This window comes from Trachurus japonicus, chromosome 7 (assembly GCF_045865225.1).
Source record: "Trachurus japonicus isolate A0001 chromosome 7, Traja_1.0".
Classification (NCBI taxonomy): domain Eukaryota; kingdom Metazoa; phylum Chordata; class Actinopteri; order Carangiformes; family Carangidae; genus Trachurus; species Trachurus japonicus.
In genome coordinates this window covers 25,331,472-25,351,828 of record NC_140913.1, presented here as the reverse complement: position 1 = coordinate 25,351,828, position 20,357 = coordinate 25,331,472, and the positions used below count along the sequence as shown (strand labels likewise).

The window sequence follows — 20,357 nt, the reverse complement described above, 5'->3', positions numbered from 1 at the left end:
AACATTTGGTATAGATGACAATTAATGACTTGAATATTTCAAACACTTCCCCTGGGGGATTAATAATTGGTCATATTTTAATAGATCCTTTAAATATTTTGTGTAAATGATGAGTAATGCAATTATATTTTGACTATAATTGATTTTACACATTAATAATGTTGTGAGATTAATTAATGTATAATAATCATGATAATCGTAATACTGTGATTATTATGATCGTACCAAGAAAATCTATAACCGTGACATCCCTAAAGTTGTGCTGTAATATTAACATCGCTATACCTGTAGCATTGGACATCGTGAGGGAGTCAATGGATCCACGAGGGGTCTGCTCTAAAGGAGTGAGGGGCTCGTTGAAGCTCATGGCATTGATGGGGTTCCTCCTGGTCAGCGGGGGTCTGCCGTCTCTCTGGAAACCGTGAAGGCTGATGCTCCTCTTGTCAGAGAAGCCTTGGTTCTGGCTCGACATCTCATTGAAGCTCATCTGGGTGCGTAGCTTGTTGGGCCTGAACTCCTCCTGGTTGTGGTGGATCCAGTTTTCGTTAAAGGAGTGGCCCCTGAGAACAGCCATGGGGGTCCTCTTGGTGTTGCCTTGCTCTTTTCCCCAGGAATCAGGCCTCTTCCCTGGGTTGGCGGGATTCTGAGCCGATGGAGGATGAGCGTTTGCGTTGGGATTGTAGCCCTGCCTGGGGTTGCACTGACCCAGCAAATGTATAGGTGCCGGGGTGGGGGAGGGTTCCCGCTGGGGCCCCTCGTAGGCAGCAGGGACGTAGGGCTCATCCCGGCTCATCCACACCTGATTAAGGCTCGGGGCACGGCTTGGAGTGCGACTGGGTGTGCGGTTAGGTGTCCTGCTCGGAGTCTGGCTAGATGAGACGCTTAAACGGTCCATCTGAACAGACAGGGGGTCGATTTCAGCGGACAGACGGTCGGGCATGGGAGGGGGCGCAGACTGGCGGGCCTCAGCACTCCGCCGCTCCTGCTCTGCATTCCTACGCTCCTTTTTCCCGATCTTGGTGCTGTGGCGGGATTCACGGGAACGGGCGCTTTGGAAGGCAGAGTCTGAGGAGTCTGACTCATCTGGATCCTGATCGATTAAAATAAAAACAGATTAGTACAACTGTTTAACTGCTAATATGTAAAAAGAAAAGAAAAAAAAAAGATATAAATATAATCTGCAAATAGATGCCTAGAAATCTGTCTTACCTGTCCAGCGCTGCAGGACCGTGAGCAGAAGATCTGACCCTGCTTTGGCAGGAAAGGGCGGCCCAGCAGAGAGCGCTTGCAACGAGCACAGCAAAAACACTCCTCAGTTGCGTGCCAGTGCTGCCCATCATAAGTCATCTGGCCTTGGTCAATGCCTTTTGGTGAAGTGGAAAAAAACAAGATTTTGGTGCATAACATACCAGAGACAAGTTTATTAGAGAATACACCAGGGGGGTCAAGCTGTAACTGCATAAAAATGGTAATGTGATGTGCAGCCGTCTCTAATATGACTGCAGAAATGTTATCCCACAATGCCTGTGCTGCTAATGAACACAGCCCACAGTCTGATTCTAGCTATTAGCTGGTAGGTTAAGCTCATTTTGCTTCTTAGTGATGAAATGGAGTGGAAAAAATGTAACAACAGAGCTTATTTTTGTGATAAAAAGAAAACATTTGTGATTCTATGCCCATGCAGGATCACTCGATTTGTAAGATAGCACGAATACATTTGCACAGCTCTGCTCCCCAGCTAGGGGAAGTAATCATCTTTCACAGCTCCCATCTGGATACAACATGGAGGCATCCTCTGAAACAAACTCTTTCACTGTTACTGGAGCTGAGGATGATAATAACCATCCACATCTCACTGCACTGACTCCACCTCTTCACAGCTGTGGCACACAGAGCTGATAACACCCACACTTACAATAAAATGCTGTTAGCGGGTTTCTGTCATGTTCTTTGAGTGTAAGATAAACATGTCCATATGTTTTGGTAACAGTTCACATTAGCAGACTTGAAGGAGTGATAAAAAAAAAACTGTGTTGTACCTATGTGTTCTCCACATGCATCACAGTACTCCGCATAAAGGGACTCGAAGCAGTTGCAGCAGTGTGGTCGTCCATCTTTCATGATGTAGCGCTGGCCGCCGAGGGTGGTCTCGCACTCATAGCAGCAGAAATGCTTCATGTGCCAGTGTCTGCCCTCTGCCTCGGTGCATTCATCAGCAAAGATTATCTGTGTGACCCAGACATTATATTCATCAGCGGAGATATTCTGAGTACAGATGGTTGGATGGAGGTGGTGAATTAATGTAGAATGAGCCATGAATTTAAATGGATTTAAAACAGCTGTACACCTAATTGAAAAGATGACTTGAATGTTGATGCCTGGGGTCCCACAGGGCTCCATCCATGGCCCATTGTATTTTACTCCTTGGGTTTACTCTCCCCTCTCATTATGTCATATTGTCATATTTGATAACTTGGTGATTCCCATTTGTGTTCACATTGTCCACTGCAATCTTGTGATATCACTCACACAGAACTATTAAAGGGATAGTAGCATTTTTTAAAGTGGGGTTGTATGATCTACAAATAGCCCCTAAGTACTTTAATTGCAGTAGAAGACTCTCTACACTCCTCCCGTTAGCAACACCAGCCCATAGCCCTGCCCAGAGATTTACAACATACATTGATGTGAATGGACCCAAAGAAACGGCCTATTTTCGTGGCCTAAAAGAGGTTTTACCTGAAAAAAAATACACAGTTCCATTGTTCACTATAATACAATTTTTTCCAGCCCCTCAAAGTGCAGAAAAAAACGCAGTTATTATTTGGACCTAACCAACTGCTGATCGGCGGGCGCTAACCCTGGGCGGAGGGATACGTGAGTTGGTTAGGTCCAAATAAAAACTGTGTTTTTCCTGCACTTTGAAGGGCTGGAAAAAATTGTATTATAGTGAACAATGGAACTGTGTATTTTTTTTTCAGGTAAAACCTCTTTTAGGCCACAAAAATAGGCCGTTTCTTTGGGTCCATTCACAACAATGTATGTTGTAAATCTCTGGGCAGGGCTACTATGGGCTGGCGTTGCTAACGGGAGGAGTGCAGAGAGTCTTCTACTGCAATTAAAGTACTTAGGGGCTATTTGTAGATCATACAACCCCACTTTAAAAAAAATGCTACTATCCCTTTAATGAGATAAGGAAACTGAAACTATTTGTCTGAATAAATCATCTGAACAATTCTATTTCATTGTACAGCAGTAAACACACCTCACTAGATTTTAATTAGTGCAGGCCAGGGCACTGTCTGTGGCCAGAGTTATTATTGCTGTCTACGGCCTGCCTGCCACACGTATGGTCAGAAATCAAGTGGAGTTTCTGAGAAATGCCAAGAACACTGAGACGTGATTTTGCTCCAGACCAATTTCATCCACATCCAAGACTCTGAGCTATGAACCACTGAGGCATTTCAAACCCTGAAGGGCTCGGGGCCCAGACAGACGCACCTCATCACAGGCACAACAACGGGGTTTCAGCCTCTCGGCGTGGTGCCGGCCACAGTAGATCTTTCCATCCTGGTGGAAGTAGATGAGATCTACTAACAGCTCCTCACACATGCTGCAGACAAAGCAATGAGGGTGCCAGCATTTTCCATGACCGGCCCTCGCAGCAAAAACCACAATGTCCCCTCCGTTTATCTGAGCACCACACTGGAGGAGAGGAGAGGAGAGGAGAGGAGAGGAGAGGAGAGGAGAGGAGAGGAGAGGAGAATTAATGAAAGGTAACGGCACCAAAGGAAGCAACAGTAAAGCCGATAAAAAGCGGGGAGAAGAGAGACAAGGAAATTAAAGAAAAAGGGTGGAGACAAACGCATTAAAAACAAAAGGAAATTGAAAGGAAAGGAAAGGAAGGGGATAAAGTAGGGAAGGGAAAAGAGGCACAGAAAAAAATGCTGAAAAGATTTGGATGGTGTGGGGGACAAGATGAAATTCAAAATAATTCTTAGAGATCGACTGTTTTCCAGTTCCTATCTATTTCATGTATCTGATGATCAAACATCAAAAAGAAGCCGAGGCAAGAAAACTGGGAACATAATTATTCAAAACAGAAAAAAGCATAAAAAAGATCTTCATCTGTAGACTAATGAACCCTTTAATAAGGATGTTGAGTTTGTGATTGATGTCTTCAGCGGGTTGCTGTTGCAGGCTTTACCTTATCACAGATGGCTCCATTGATGGTGAGGGGGAAAGGTCGGACGTTGCCTCTGCCCAGGTTGTCTTTCTTCCTTTGGTTGCTGAACAGTTTAAGCTCTCGCTTCTCTTCCTCATCCAGCGCGTTACAGTAACGCACCTGAAAAACATAGTTCAGCTTCATGAAAACTTCCACAAACACACACACAAGAGGAGGTGATAAATGTTTGTGTGTAGATGGGTGACAGAAATGCGCTCTTCTGCACCTCGTTGTCATGCGGTGGCAACTGATGAAGCAGTTGTTTGATGCGATATTTCTCTCCTGGGCTGTTTATGTAGGGAACCTTCTCCTCTGGTAGAGAGTTATAATACTGATGCACCTGCAACACACAGACATCAAACATGTGCTTGTGATGGCGATTTACAGCTTTCAGATATGCAGTCACATATTGTTTGGCCATTGTTTGGAAAAAAATGAATGAGGTGGTTCTTCAAACTACTCTACAAAGCTACATTTCTCAGAAGTGAAATGGAAACAGTTTTTCTCTTTTTTTATTCATTCGAGTCGTGGTGCCTGCTGGATCGTGCCCCAGGACGCCAGTTCCAACCAAGAGGTAGACCGCTGGAAATCTGTCGTCATGTGCAACTGAAATGATATCATGAAAGGAGAAAACCCAGCTTTATTCCCACAACAGTCCTCGTCGGAGATGGGTCATTTTCAAATGTGTTTTCTTGACATTTCTTCTTTTCAAATTGCTTCTATTTTGCCCCAAACTACAATAGAGAACCAAGTTACAGATTTACAACATCATACAACTGATATTATGGACGGGGGGAAAACAGATGCAGCATAGCACAAATATTCATCTTTTATATGTAAAATGCAAAAATAAATGTAGGTTTTTATTAATAGAAAACGAGAGTACTATATATTTATGACTGTGTTGGTCAGTCTGTCTGATCGACAATCCCATTTTGTAAAAATAAAATGAACGAAGAACTTTATCATATTAGATAAAACAGATGTTGATAAAGTTACAATGATGTAAAAATGTATCACACTATGTTATGTGTATGTACAGTATATGGTATATGTTGTAATATATCAAAAAAACATTTCAAATCCCAATAACATCATGTCATGGGGTTTCTGGTGATTCCCACTGGACACTGTCAGTCTCTGCTGTAACTGTAATGTAAAAGCCCACTCTGTGACATCTGAGTCACTCTGTCCATTATGCTTCTCTCTGAAAGTGGGCAGGTTTATGTAATCTAACTTATTTCATTAAGTCATGGGGACAAAACCACCTAAATGAATCTGAAATTGCTTTCAAATGAATTTATCATGGTCTCTGTGCCCTCCGCCATCGCTGCCCTTGGAAATCAGCGTCTGGAATTGAAAGTGTTCGGCACAATGAGCTCTGTGCCGCTGCAGCAAGACTCAACCTTGAACGGCATCAGCTTCTTTAAATTTTCAACAGCTAATATTCTCCTTGCTTAAAGGAAATCTCCGTTACTCACACCGGTCACTGCAATTAGAATTCATGACGCAGTAAGGCTCGGTATCCGTGGCCTGAATCCTCTTTTGTATTCGCATATTAGTGGGTGAAATAGAGAGAGACCTGACGGGTGTTTGAGACGCAAACACTCAACGGAGCGGAAAGCAATCATGTCACTTCTCTCTGATTTTCAGCAAAGCGGTCTTTGACAGGAGGTGGTCCTGCGCTCGCTGCAGGGGAAAGATCTATATTGTTGAAGTTGCCGAGAGGAGGAGGGTGAAGAGGGGAAGGACGGTGTGTCTCTGAGCGCTGCCCCTCAGATTCTCTGTAGCCCCCCCCCCCCCATGTTTTATTCCACGCTGAGGAGGGGGCACTGAGTCTCATGCCAGCTCTGTGAGTGAAGGTCATTTGAGGTGAGGGATTACTTCAAATGGAAGAGCTCAGAAGGAGAGGGAAAGTGCCAATAAATCACTAAATATTCACTCATACTGCATGTCCACTGCCATCGGTTAAGGCTGCAACAGCACTTTAGATATTATATTTTGCCTAACGACTCTTACCTCTTTTAAGCTCAGACTTTGGTAAAGTAAAATTATTATTTTCACTATCATCACCAGAGTTTCCTCATTTGATCAATTTATTGTTTCTGCTCTGGTGACAATACACATTTAGTCCGACACAATGTCGTCACGTTTGTCAGAGCAAGTTACATTTACTGTATCACTGAGGAAGAAGAGGTAGCAGAAGCAGCAAATGTTCACATTTGAGCTAGAAAGATGATGATGCAAATTATTTCTGCTTGATTTAAGATTCATCATCTAATTGAGCAATTCATAATAACATCAATTTCTCAATGAACACTATAGTTTTTGACAATGGAGATGTGTTGTGTTACAACATCAGAATTCTGAACATTAGTATTATTATTATTACAACATATTGTAAAGAATACTCGTGAAAAGCACTCAGGATTAAAAGAAAAAGCAAGAAATATTTCTTCGGTCACTGCTATGCTGTTATCATTAGACATAGAAATATAGATTATTCCACAGGTACTAATGTTCAAGTATTTCACATTTTTAGCAATTAATGATTATTCTCATCATGGATTCACTTATTGACGATTTACCCAATTAAAAGCTTGACTGGTTTATAAAATGAAATGAAATAAAGTAAAAGAAAAGAAAAGAAAAGAGCAAATCCTTACAACTAAAAATCTGGAATTATTATAGTAATTTTATTACAATTATTATAATAATTATATTAAATACTGTCAGATAAACTCTTACTGTGTACATATAAAGTACCAAAACTGTCATAAGAAGGTACAATGGAGTAAAAAGTGAAGTATTTTTCCCTGCAGTGTAGTGGAGTAGCAGTACCTCTAATTTGTGCTTATGTATAACACTTGAGTAAATGCTCTTAGTTTCACTTCACCGGTGATTATGATTTTTACAGTGATTATCTGCTGGACACTGAGTCAGAAATGGTCAGAAGTGGATGGTTCAACATTGGAGAGCACAATGTCAGAAACAAGTTGATCCTCTCTCTCACAGATAAACTTTTACTGTCACAACAAATGACAGCTCTGACAGCTCCGACTGTACTTCATGAGACGAGTATTTTCTTTTGCCACATTAACGCCATTGTGTGGGGAGAAGCCACAAGTGACAGGCTGAAAAATCATTACATTCAAGTGCATTAAATAAAGCAACAGGCGGCCACAATTGCCCGCACCTCCTGTTGGATGAGAAGCTGCAGCCTCTTTCAGCATCCTGTCAAGATGGCTGACTGGTGAAAATGACTGTTATCAGCCCAGCCTGTCATCTGTTAACACAGTCCTAGGAGGCCCATTGCATTAGAGTGGTGCTCTTACTAAATAAAGACACGAGTGTTTATGCCCAATATAGCCAAACAGAACCGCGTTTGTTGTTCTCTGTCGGAACTGACGATAACAATGGACAAAAATAAAAACGATGAGGAGGACTCCTCCTTCTCTGGATATGCGCAGTTGATTACATTAGCTTGGTCAGGCAGACAATTAAAAGGCATTTAAACTGCAAATGAGTATAGACAGGGAATTTTGAAACCTGCACACATCAACACAACGCCACACGTTTTCAATTAGACTCATCCAAACATTCACTGATTCAAATTACTTCCATTCCTCTGGGTTTAGACTTGCAAGGATACACGAAAATGCTAAACAAATTCAGGCCTAGTATTCCAATAAGGGGGGGAAATGACAATATACAGATAGTTATGTAGAATGATGATGAATCATATTCTATTTTTGAAATAAGTAATCATATACTCGATGGTGATCAAGGGAAATGCTTTGTTCTTCTTCCTGGATAAACATAACCTGGTACATCTGAGTATGACAAAATGGTTCATCCACGGTTCCATATATTTTGAGCTCATATAACAGAGTGATTCAGACATTTAATCTTAATTTAATTATCGCTCCGCGTCTGTTCATCAGACGGAGTTAATCAGTGTGTGGATCCTTTTCATGATGGTTATGGTTCAGTGACAGTCAGGGGAGGCAGGTGAGGCTTACAGTACCTAGGCTGTCAGGGATTGGGAAAATGAAATTATTTAGTTAATCTAAGGTTTAATTATGTTTTTTATTTCAGATAACTTTACCTCAGGTTTAACGTTTTAAAGGGATAGTTCACCCAAAATTCAAATTTCGGGGCTCGGCGCAGCACTGCATGTCCATATGACGGCTCACTTTTCTTCGTCCAAAAAGACACACCAAAAAACATCCAAATACCTCCATGTCCCTCTTGTATTGAAGCCCCGTCATGACAAATTGTTCCGAAAAAAATTAAGTAAGTCTATATTTTAAGCTTGTTTGTAGCGGAAGCCGGCGTCAGTGCAAATCGCGCGAGATTTGGACGGACCAGGAAGAGCAGTGCTGGGAGCTTCCGCTACAAACAAGCTTAAAATATAGTGTTATTTAATTTTTTTTGGAACAATTTGTCATGACGGGGCTTCAATACAAGAGGGACATTACAGACGAGCACTATGGAGGTATTTGGATGGTTTTTGGTGTGTCTTTTTGGACGAAGATAAGTGAGCTCCGTTCTCAACCATCATATGGACATGCAGTGCTGCACGGAGCCCCGCTGTAACTCAGAGAAGGCACGGAGGACTCTGAAACTTGAATTTTGGGTGAACTATCCCTTTAATGTAACTCTACTAAGTGTGAGCGGCACTTACGTTCACGTTGCTTTTGTGAATTGTCAACACACAGACGTGCCCCCTTTGCTTTTTGCGTCCAGCAGTTTAGCGGCTAATTCAACTGCAGTGATGGATAACTCTACTGGAAAGGCTCAACAACTTCATGAGTGGGAGACCAACTGTCTCCCTCTCTTTCTAACACAGTTATGCACACACACACACACACAGCCCAAGTTGTCTGTCATATCTGTTGTAAACCTTGTAATAATATCTTGTTGAGTACAGTTAACATCCTTGTTGCTTAGGTTTGAGTGTGGATTAAATATTAACGGTTTGTTATAAGATAACTATAAGATAAGATATAAGATAACTGTGTAGATAGCATGGATTGTGATGAGAAGGTGTTGCACACATTTTAAGACTTATCTGTGCAAACCATTGCGCAAAACTTGTTTGTTGTGACTTTTGTGCGTGATAAGCTGAGGTGCTGACCCCACCACCACCCCCACCTCACCTCCTACACAGTGTTAGCTTCAACACTGACAGCTGAAAATTGTCCTTACAATTAGCTTCCCATGAAACGCCTGACAGCCATGTCTGAGTGATTTGTGTGGCGAACACACCCCCACCCTCTTCCTCCTCCTCTTCCTCCTCCTCCTCCTCCTCCTCATACCCCAACCCAAAGTCTAAAGGACTAAAACACCATGAAGGGGATTTTAAAAACAATAATGTTCCGCTGTCTTGTTTTCAGATCAGTGACTTTTCTCTGGATTGTTAGGGAAACGCCACAAACATTTTAGCATACAAATGACTTCATTCCTCTGACCGATTCGGTTTAATTCGCCGTGGCCTGGTTGTGCTGCACAAAAATAAGCATTAGGTAACAAAGTGACGGGAGCGAGTGGGTGTCAGTGTGTCGAATGAATATCTGTGACTAGCAAAAAAAGGAGACGGACGAGCCGGTGTACCTGCTCAGGACTGAGGCCGGGGGGAACCCAGACGTATTCCTCCAGAGCACATCCAGAGTCATCGTCAGAAGTGGAGTTCCTCTGGAAGTCGTACATCAGCTTGGTGATGGTCTTCTCCATCTCCAGAGACATGGCTGTCACAACATGCTCCTCTACACAAACTGATTCAGAGGTCACAGGTTTCCCTATTGAGGAGGGAAAAAAGAGCAGAGTAAGAAGGAGGCAAGAAAGTAAAGACAACAAAATGGGATGTTTTATATTAGTATTCTGGGCTGAATGTGAAGCTGTGAACGTCAGAGACACCAGGGCTATAGAAAACATGAATGTTATGAATAATACCTTTGTGTCTCACTCATATTCTCACACAAACAAACAAACAGACCACAGAACAGAGCCTACAGCCATCCTGTCTGGCTGTAAGGGTTAGGGACCCTATCTGTAACACTTTACTAGACGCCTATCTCTATAAGGCATTATAACCATACTTATAATGAGTTATAATGCAGTTATAGCACTGTATAACTATAATTATAAACACTCATAAATTATCAGTGCTTTATAACAATAATCATAACACACTATAAAGCATTTTATCATGACTTATAAGGTCAGGTATTATAATAGGTTACAGTATAATTGTTAGTAACTCACTGACAATGACCACATCGATAATGCATTATTAATATAGTTATAATGTGTTATAATTGGCTTATAAACATTTATAACTATCATTATAAACACTCATAAATTATCATAATGCTTTATAACAATAAGCATAACACACCATACAGCATTTTATAATGGCTTATAAGGTCTTGGTATTATAATAGAGTTATAATGCTCTATAATGTGTTATGCTTATTGTTATAAAGTCTTATGTGATTTATGAGTGTTTAATGATAGTTATACACGTTTATAAGCCAATTATAACACATTATAACCATATTTATAATGCATTATAAATGTGGGCATTGTCAGCCAGTTGCTAACAGTTATAACGTATTATAATACCTGACCTTATAAGTCAAGATAATGCTTTATAGTGTGTTATGATTATTGTTATAAAGCATTATGATCATTTATGAGTGTTTATAACTATAGTTATACAGTGCTATAACTGCATTATAACTCATTATAAGTATGGTTATAATGTGTTATAGAGATAGGTGTCAAGTAAAGTATCTCTTTCTGATGAATGTTAACATGTTAGTTAAACCTGCTCATGTTTACATTTGCTGATTAGCAGCAAGACAAAGACTGTGTGAGGGTGATGGGAATGTGATCGTCCATCTATCTTTCCTTGAGGCTCATCCTTGAGGGTTGGGATTATGAGGATTGGACTGGAGCCAATCCCAGCTGACACTGGAGGAGAAGAAGGTCACACACTGGACAGACGACCCGACTGTCACAGGGAGGACTGACACACAAAGACAAAACAACCATTTACGCTCACATTCAAAGCTATGGAAAATTTAGAGTTGCTAATCAATCTAACCTGTGTGAGTGTGGGTACAGGGTAGAAGCTATTTATACTTTTTGAATTATAATTTTTGGCATTTTAGCCAACAAAACTATAAGGAATTTGAATGTGAATACAATTTTGATGGGAGCATGATCTGTAAAACATTTCATGGCAATAATCCATCATTTGTGTGGTTCAGATATTAAATGTATATGTGTTTTTCTTTTTATTTAAAAGCACAGTATGTTAACATCCTACTGTGCTATGATGTTAACAGTGCAGTCCTAACACATCATTATCCGCTGACCCTCGTGCACTCACAGCTTTACTTGAATGTGTAGATTAGAGATAGATTTGATCTTCTCCTCCTTCTTTCTGTCTGAGAGGAGAACAGCTGCACACATGAATAATTAACAGCACTAGGTATCGCCTCCACCGCCAAAGAATGAAAATGAAATGCAATTCATTTTACGGGCAACTAGAATATTTAGTGGGCCATCAGAGAGAGCTAGAATGAACTCATTGTGGCTTTTTTTTTTCTAAAAGTTTATCAGTGGAGATATATTAGAAGCAATTAATGTAAAAGTGGAAGGGAACCGATGTTGTTTAAACACTGTCAGAGTCTTTGTTGAAAAAATCTATGCTGATTATTGAATTCGCTGCGGTTGTTGTACTTCATTCAGAGTACAAACTGATCAATGAGGACAAATGCCAATAATGTGTCTGTAGGTGAAGGACCAAAGTCACAGGCAGTCCACTGGCAAAAACAACACTGCATGTTGGCCAGTGAGAAACTGTGAACAGGCCGTGACATTTCTGATTCATGGTGTCTGCCCCCAAACTATGAGACGGGTCTTTTCTGGCAGTTTCCAGACAGCAGCAACGCCATTTCCCGCAGATTAGAAATCACAGAACAACAGAGCTTAAGCGACGGCCGAGGAGCAGCAGACATTTCCACAGACTGAGCCAGTGAGTCAGCCTCCATCCGAGCAGAGCTGAGGACTGTTTATCTCTCTAAGATGGGTGCTGCTGATTTCTTTGTGAGGAGAAATCACAGGTATGTAACCTTGGACCTCCAGCCTGGCCCGAGGCTCGTCTTCATTGGAGTATGGAGGCTGAGAGAGGGAGAGAGAGGGAGAAGGCCTGCTGGGAAACCTGCAGCCTGTTGCACCAGGTACGCGTCAGTTCAAATGTGTGCTGGTTAATACGAAATCACAGCAGAGAGCTACTGGAGAACATGACTACAATTTTAACTACTATATTCTTGCACTGGAGGCTGGTATTGGTTTCTAATGCACATTGTTAAAGAATAATGATTTTTATAATATAAATATTCAAACCTTTTGGCGAAATACACTTGACTGGGGATTACACACGGAGGTTAATAAGCTGTAAACTGTCAATCATTTTTGCCAACTTGTACCGTTTCACTAAGATGAACAGTTTAACGTTTGTTTTTTTTTAAAGCTGATCTGAATCACAATCAGAAATTCTTGGATGCTCATTAGCTTTCTTCCCAAGAGTTAGATGAGATTGTATTTGTCCATTCAATAGCAACAAAGGCTCAGTATAAAGAGTAGACCCAGGGGGGAGCAGGTACTCTGGCTCCATTCAAAGAAAACATTATTCACCTCTAAGAACTTCACAAACTCACCAAATAACAAACTGTATTAGTTGTTGCTTAAAAAACAATAAACATAGTAATAATAAAGGTCAATTTGTAATTTTACAGGGTTTTTCCTACAGTTTAGTCTGTGGAGGCTTGAGCATCTGTCCCTTTGCCATGTTGCTGTTTGAATATGAGCTGCTATAAATCAAGAGGTTATGACGTAAATTATGTTTAAAAATGGTTCCATGTGCCTCTTCGAGCACGTGTCCCTCTAAAGGTCTCTGCACGGCCCTGGTTTTCCTTCAGTTATAGGAGATATGCAAGGCCAGCAAGCAAGCAAGCGCACTGTACCTGGACTATTAATGATCACTGCCTCAGCTGCTGGCCGTTAGGAAACAGCCCAGATCATACACAAACCGCTCATTATGCAACAGTGTCTGTGTTTTCTATGTGTACACGTATTAAATACACAATATATCATTTGTACATACATACACAGCTCTGGAGATGCATGGAGGCACTTTTGGTGGAGTGAGGCAAGTTGTTTTTCTCCCCTGTGTGTCCAGTGTTTGTGCTGCAGGCCAAACATGAGACAGAGCTGCTTCTGACCAGATTCCCTCCTCTAACTCCAGGTAAGGAAAAAAAGAAAAAGAAAAAAGAAAAAAAAGTACATCCCATACTGTCAGAATATGAAATAAATCGACTTTGCCTGAGTAGAATTTAAATTTTTTTAATAAGCCTTTTCTAAAGTAGACATGCCATAGCAACAAAACCCCAGGCATAATGAATGATGGCCGGGGCCACGGTGGCGTACTTGCTGGCTCTGTGACACGGCTCACTGGGGCACATAAAGGAAATGGAACCAAGATTAATGTTACACCTTTTACCTGCTATGACAGATCAAAATGTCTGCTGTGAAAAAAAAAAGATCCATCCCTAACTGCTGACAGAGCGCGGAAGTTCGCAGCCTTCTTTTCAGTAAGTACATATTTTAAAACTATGGAGCCATGATAAATCATTTATTCACGATGTCAGAGTGAGGCGATGACAGACAGTGTCTCTATGTGCACCGGTACTTTCCATTAACAGTTTACTCATCTGATTGTAGTCTAAGTCCTTATTGTTATCAAAGACGCAGCTTAATGTTAAACAGCCTCATCACGATGTGGCGTCTCAACACCCCGACTTTTGACTGAATGCACATTCAGCTGGTACAGAAGGCTGCTGATGAGTGTGTGACTTTTTGACGTAATACACACTTGCCAGGCCGACTGGTTAGTCATAACACACTCCTCTGTTCTTCCCCAGCAACACAGAGAGAGAGGAGAGACAAGTTGTGAACTTCTGTTTCCTGGAGGAGGCATACAGTACTTCTAGGGTCATTTGTGCTTCGGGAAGAAGTGGTCATTTTACATTTTCGCAATTTTCTATTATTTTTGAAATTAGTTTGCTTTCCTGGAGGTGAATTGTTAACATACCTTCAGTATAAACACTTTTACATCTCTGTAGATTGTAGCCTGATGACTGATGGTTGAACTTGGTGATTGGTGATGGTCTTTCTTGTAGCAAATTATGGTAAATTATATATTGTAGAACAGCAAGTTTTTTCCCTTTGATGTGTGATTATAATTGAGAGTAGATGAGAATAATTTCTAAGAGTTTATGTCCCTAAACCACTGTGCTCTGTTGATCTTAATTATTAAATGCTCAAATGTTTCAGAGTCATTTAATCAATAGAGAACAATCAAGGGATGAAAGGAGGCGCTAGTTTAATGATGTTCACAGAGTCATTTTATTTAATGTCAACAATCAAATGTCTAACTTGTGTAGGAAACATTAGAATAAGAACTGAAAAGCTCAGTGAAGGTATATCAGTCAGTGATGGGTTTAGTGCACAGCTGTGAAAGGATCAGGCTCTGGTAATTAACAATGTATAAAGGTCTACAGACAGGAATAGGCAATCATGTGCCACGAGGACCAAAGAGACTGCACACTCTCTTTCCAGCCAATCAATACACTTTCAGCCAGATAGGAGGAAATAATCAGTGACAGGACCTGAGGGAAGCTGGAATAAAAACTGCAGAGGCTACTCGCTGCCCTCTACTCAACGTGTATAGTCTACAACCATTACAAACATGGTCTCATCTTGTCTCAACTTCCCCCCTATTTTTACTCAATATTTGACCTTTAAACCGTAATGATGTCCTAATTACCACCAGCGATATTGGAAACACTTTCTGGGTCAGATGGCACTGAGCAGCTAAAGCAAAAATATCAGCCTTTTGTCTCAGGAGGGAAGTGGAAGCAAAATGTGTCAAATCTCTGCTCTTTTTTTTTGACAGTGGTGCGAAGAGGAATGGTAACATTCCTCAATATGTTGGCTGACAACTACTTCATTATCATTTAGCAACGAAAAAAATACCATTTGTGATGCACAGATGTTTAAATCTGATCAACAGTTTAAAACACAGACAGCAGCAAAGTCCCCTGAGAGATAAAGAAGCTAGAAATTACTTAGCATTTTTGCTACACCAAGTATTTGTAGTAAAAGTGAAAATATAGGTGTCAAATTTAGAATAACAAACCTGGGATTAGACTCAATACAATGTACTGTTTGTTTGTTTTTACCTTAAATCTTTGAAGAATAACACAAATTCCAACACAAATCAGAGCCAAAGGAGCAGGTTTTAAAATAAACTTATTTTATCGGTTATCTGTGAAAAAAACAGCCCGATTATGGCAAAAATGCTGAATGTCGGACGATATTATTGGCCATGCCTGTAATCACTCAACCCCTATTGCATAATTTGTATCTTTACATTAATGAAATGCAATACCTTAACCACACACACTGGTACAGCCCCACAATTAATAAATAACTAGTCATAATTCATGTGTGTCCAACAAAACACTGACTATTTATGCAAGCAATGATTCAACAACTCTACTTGGTCAAATCACTTTGTAGAGATTTCTAGAGATGTCATATTAGGGATTTTTTTTCTTTCTGTAAATCAGTGTAAATAAAAAAAAGAAGCAGCACAAAACATTAATCTATTTTGAAACCTTCTTTTTATAGATAGTTTTTGCAGGCAGCAAAAGATTTCAGTTTTAGTTGGGAAATACATGTAAAAAGAAAAAAGATAAAAGGACAAAGAAAGTAATGCTGCGTGCTATTTTAACCATGCAGAGCGACTGGGATACAGAGGAGACAACTCATCCAAACTGTACCTCGGTGAGGCAGCACTCAGCCGACTGTAGGGTCGTTTGGAAAAACTCTGCGAGTTGCCATGGCAACCGATTGGTGTGCAAAGTCCTGAACAACACCCATTTACTAGTGTCAGTGGAAATGTATGATTTAATTGATTTAACAACAAAGTACAAGCAGAGAGAGCAAAAGAGACAGAGAGAGCTGTGATACATGTTTCTCTCAACTATCTTCTTTGTCCAGATCCACGGATCTTCCCTTCTGTGTTTTCTTTTCTCTCTACAGTGTTACTGCAGGGTTATGTAAGGGATAATATTGAAGACATAATATGTTTTACAGATCACAAATCATCACAGAGCCTGAATTTAGTTTTTTTTTTCATAATAAGCCTCTCCTTCAGCTGGATCCAATTAGCAGTATCTTAAATTACACATAAATTAACTGAGATTAATCAACACGCCTGTGCCAGAGGAGGGAAGATTTTCTCAACAAATTGGGTAATTTTGAGAACAAAGAGAAGAAGCTCTGCGTGTAAAATCACAATAGCTCAGATTTCAGCGGGAGTGGATACTCTCCAACACGCACGCCATCGGAAAACAGAAGGAACGACGGGAAAAAAACACAGAGAAACAAGAGATAGAGGGCTGTAGATGCATTGTTAAGAGCAACGCGTTTCCTTTTTCACGTGTCATGCTTCACCCACCTCTCTCCTTCCTCCTCCCATCCTCATGTGCCTCTGACAGGCTCTGTGTGGGTGTGCATGAGAGAAAGAGGAGAGCGAGTGATGGAGAGAAAAAGCTCTTATTTATGTAAAAGCTGACATGAGAGGAGGTGCTCAGCTGAAGCACAGAGCCTGACCAAGGCTCTATTAACTCTTCACAGTGAGAGCAATACCAGTCGGAATCAACAGCGCGCTCTCCATGACAGCAAAAATAATGCAAACCCGACTTTTAATCTCCTTATCTGGTACCACTACACAGTGTGTCAGGAGTAATTATGATCTTGCTCGCCTCCTGCTGTATACTTACATTTTCACCAGGGATTGCACGATGACTCTTTTTTTCACCGATAACTGATAACTTCCTGCTTCTCATAACAGATGCAGATAACCAAACAACATTTTTATTAGTTTATATACACTGGGGTTAAGAAAGGCTAAGATAGCTAGTGAGTAAATATGAATCTGTACAGAAAAGAAAATTGAATTTGAGCCCACTCTGGGTCATACAATTAGTGTAATAACTCATCTATCAGACGATGTAGGCCAAACTTTGTGCAAAATTCTATTTTTGATTAAATCCGGGATGAAAGTGTGGTATTTTTTTTCGCATTGGATAATGCAGGAGCACGGATTATACGTCAGCCTGCTCACGATTCACCAGCCGCTGATATTGGATCCGTCATCCGTCAATCAAACGTCTGAGACACACACACACGGAGCTCGGTCTCGCCCCAATTTGAATGTCCCGCCCGCTCGATAACGACCAATCAAATTCGTTTTCCTTACTCGGGTAAACTCTTGCGGCAACTCGTGACAACTCGGCGCGACGAACAGGACAAACGGCCATTTCTGTACACCTTTAAAGGGACAACGAGGAGTTTCTATTCGGTTATAAAAAAGTCTCACGTTAATGTGGATGAATCTCTGCTACCCACACTTGTTAATGAGCCCATTTTCGATAAATATATCGTTCTGTCTCTATCGTTATTTTGTTATTATTAATGGTAATCCTTTTTTTTTTTTTTAGTTTATAAGTTTATTTGAAAACAGGGACAGTGCACATTAATAACATCACTGTAAATGCGCCAGAATTAGCCAAGAGGCTATTTTTCATCTGTAGTCCCCAGACGGATGTTAAAAAGTCACCCTAAAAACAGAATATGAATATGATTAAAATTACAAAGTTATTAGCCAAGGCAATCTACAAACATGCACAGCAATTAACAACTTGACAAAAGAACATACAACATGACATGACAAAAGAACATATATAACATCAATCAGAAAACATAATTCAATACATCCCCAACACATGCAGCAAAGACACATCACACCACAGCATGCAAAGCAGAAGCACAGACACAAACTGCATGCATACACAATATAACGACACCACAAAAAGACATGCATGCCGACACAGGCAGACAGACAACAACAAGATGGCTACAGGTTCAGCACAGACGGACCGGAGAGAGGAAGGAAGGTGTAAAAAAAAAAAAAAAAAAAAAAAACGAGGCGAGTTATGAGAATAATGCCGCAGAATCGCCGTTTATGGTTGTAACTACGATGATGAATGAAAACATGAGTCCGTCTTGCGCCGGTCAAAGAAATGTATGGTGCGCGCGGAGGCTCATAAATGTAGTGTGAAAACGCTTCGCTTTTCCAAAACTCCTCGTTGTCCCTTTAACATTATAGCTCTGCCTCTGACTCAACCAAATAGTATAACCGACATCACAACACAAACTTTTACTCTTCGGGTTGAGGCAAAAATAGATTTTTTTTGCAGCCATGGACTAAGATAAAGATAGTCAAGTCAAGTCAAGTCAGATAAAGTGACGCTTTGAATTTTCATTGTTAAATTAGATGCTAAGTCCAGTGAAACCAGTGAAGTCTTAAATTGAATGAATTCAGTCCTGTGTCAGCTCGAGTCGAACAGAAGAAGACACTAATGGTCTCGACAGGTTCTTGGATCTCTGCTCATTTAGCCAATGATGTGATTGCAAACAAACACTGAGAAATTATCATACAGTAATTAATCACCCTGTGCCTGCCTGCATGTGGACTCTGCTGCTATAATGTGGCTGATACAAGACAGTTTGGGATTTATGGACACCGTGAACACGTTTACGTACATACTGTAAAACCAGATGCAACAGATACAGCACATGTCATTTACTCCCCTCTGCTGTTAATGGCAGCACTTTACCACTTTCAACTCCATCTCAAAGACTCAGCACATCCGATGAAATAGTGCTGTGGGAGGTTTGAAGATTTTTTTTTTTTTTACCCAGTACATTTTCTGCTTACTCTGTGTGTGTGTAGTGGTTAAACGCATGCTCCGAATGTTAAAGAAGTGGTTAGTGGTTTAGGTTTGTCCCCAGGCCTCCTCTGTAAAACATCAAACGCTCCGGCAATATCCCCTCGGGAGAACTGTGCCACACTAAAACACGGTGTGACGAAGTACATACAGCGAAGGTCAGTCACTGAAAAATTGAAATGCAAATTTATTTTCTTTAGATAATCAGAGTTGCTCAGTGGGAGAGTGAGAAAGCGGATGTTTGTGATGTTCTGGTAATGAATTGTCCCATGTATCTTGTCATCAGCCAGACCTCATTCATTTATTCATTCAATTTACAGATACTGCTAAGGCAACACAATTACCCAGAGATACTAGACAACGAATTAAAGTGCAGAAGTGAGAGTGCAAACAAAACCGATACAGAATTAAGCGTCTTATATTTGCATTTTTTTCAGTTGTCGTTGCCTATAAAAGCTCCTTCTCAGATATGTTGCGCTGCTCTTTCAACATACATGATGAGGAAAACATTAAAAAGCTTTTTTGTGTCACTAATATTCCTCTGATCATTCATAGAGCTTCTCTAATGATAATTATCTGCCTAAGTGCTGTTTAACACTCCAAAGCAGAGGCAGAACATGAGGATTGGGCCATTTATCAGATTATGGTTTTACTTCTACATAAGAAAAAAAAACCTAGATTAAACTGATACGCTTTGATGCACATTTATTAATATTGGTCTCCGTCAACTGATACTGTGATCCTTCACGCTGGTTCCCAGAGCTGCGCTACGAAACTAATACGTTGGTTCCTCTCATTCCTCACTTACATAATCAACTGATATAATCAATTTCTACGGGACAACAGATGGAGGAAATCTGGCGACGTCCTCTTCACCTCCATCAGTCTCCTGATGAAAATGGCTTTCAAGCGGCTCAGTGGGTACAGTTCGACTCGCCGCGCTGTGTTCAATAACACTCTCGCACACCAGACGTACAGTGATGAATCTTAAATGTGCACAATAATCAGCCAAACACAAACGCTTTCAATTCTTTTTCCACGGATTCACACAGTGACACAACAACACAGCACTGTGGGCAGGACCGACACAGTGACAGTAACCTACTGCTCCACTAAAACGCTGCTGTGTGAGCTTCCTACTGGACTTACAACAGCCCCAAAATGTCATCCCTTGACCTTTTCCTCCCTCCCCTGCTTAA

At 40.8% G+C, this 20,357-nt stretch overlaps 1 protein-coding gene across 2 annotated transcripts in view; it reads right to left on the bottom strand.

Moving 5' to 3' along the window:
- Window positions 1-20,357, bottom strand: part of LOC146984854 (prickle-like protein 2) — a 39,186-nt gene that overhangs the window by 2,103 nt on the left and 16,726 nt on the right. Inside the window, exons 2-8 of one of the 2 annotated variants that reach the window (XM_085782378.1) lie at window positions 9,842-10,026; window positions 4,452-4,565; window positions 4,208-4,345; window positions 3,502-3,705; window positions 2,040-2,226; window positions 1,210-1,364; window positions 286-1,090 (exon numbers count right to left, since the gene is read on the bottom strand). In XM_085782378.1, coding sequence (XP_085638504.1) covers window positions 286-1,090; window positions 1,210-1,364; window positions 2,040-2,226; window positions 3,502-3,705; window positions 4,208-4,345; window positions 4,452-4,565; window positions 9,842-9,973 — 1,735 coding nt within the window. In that variant the 5' untranslated portion in view covers window positions 9,974-10,026. The remainder of the gene's footprint in view (window positions 1-285; window positions 1,091-1,209; window positions 1,365-2,039; window positions 2,227-3,501; window positions 3,706-4,207; window positions 4,346-4,451; window positions 4,566-9,841; window positions 10,027-20,357) is intronic. The other variant, XM_085782379.1, reaches the window with a different exon arrangement.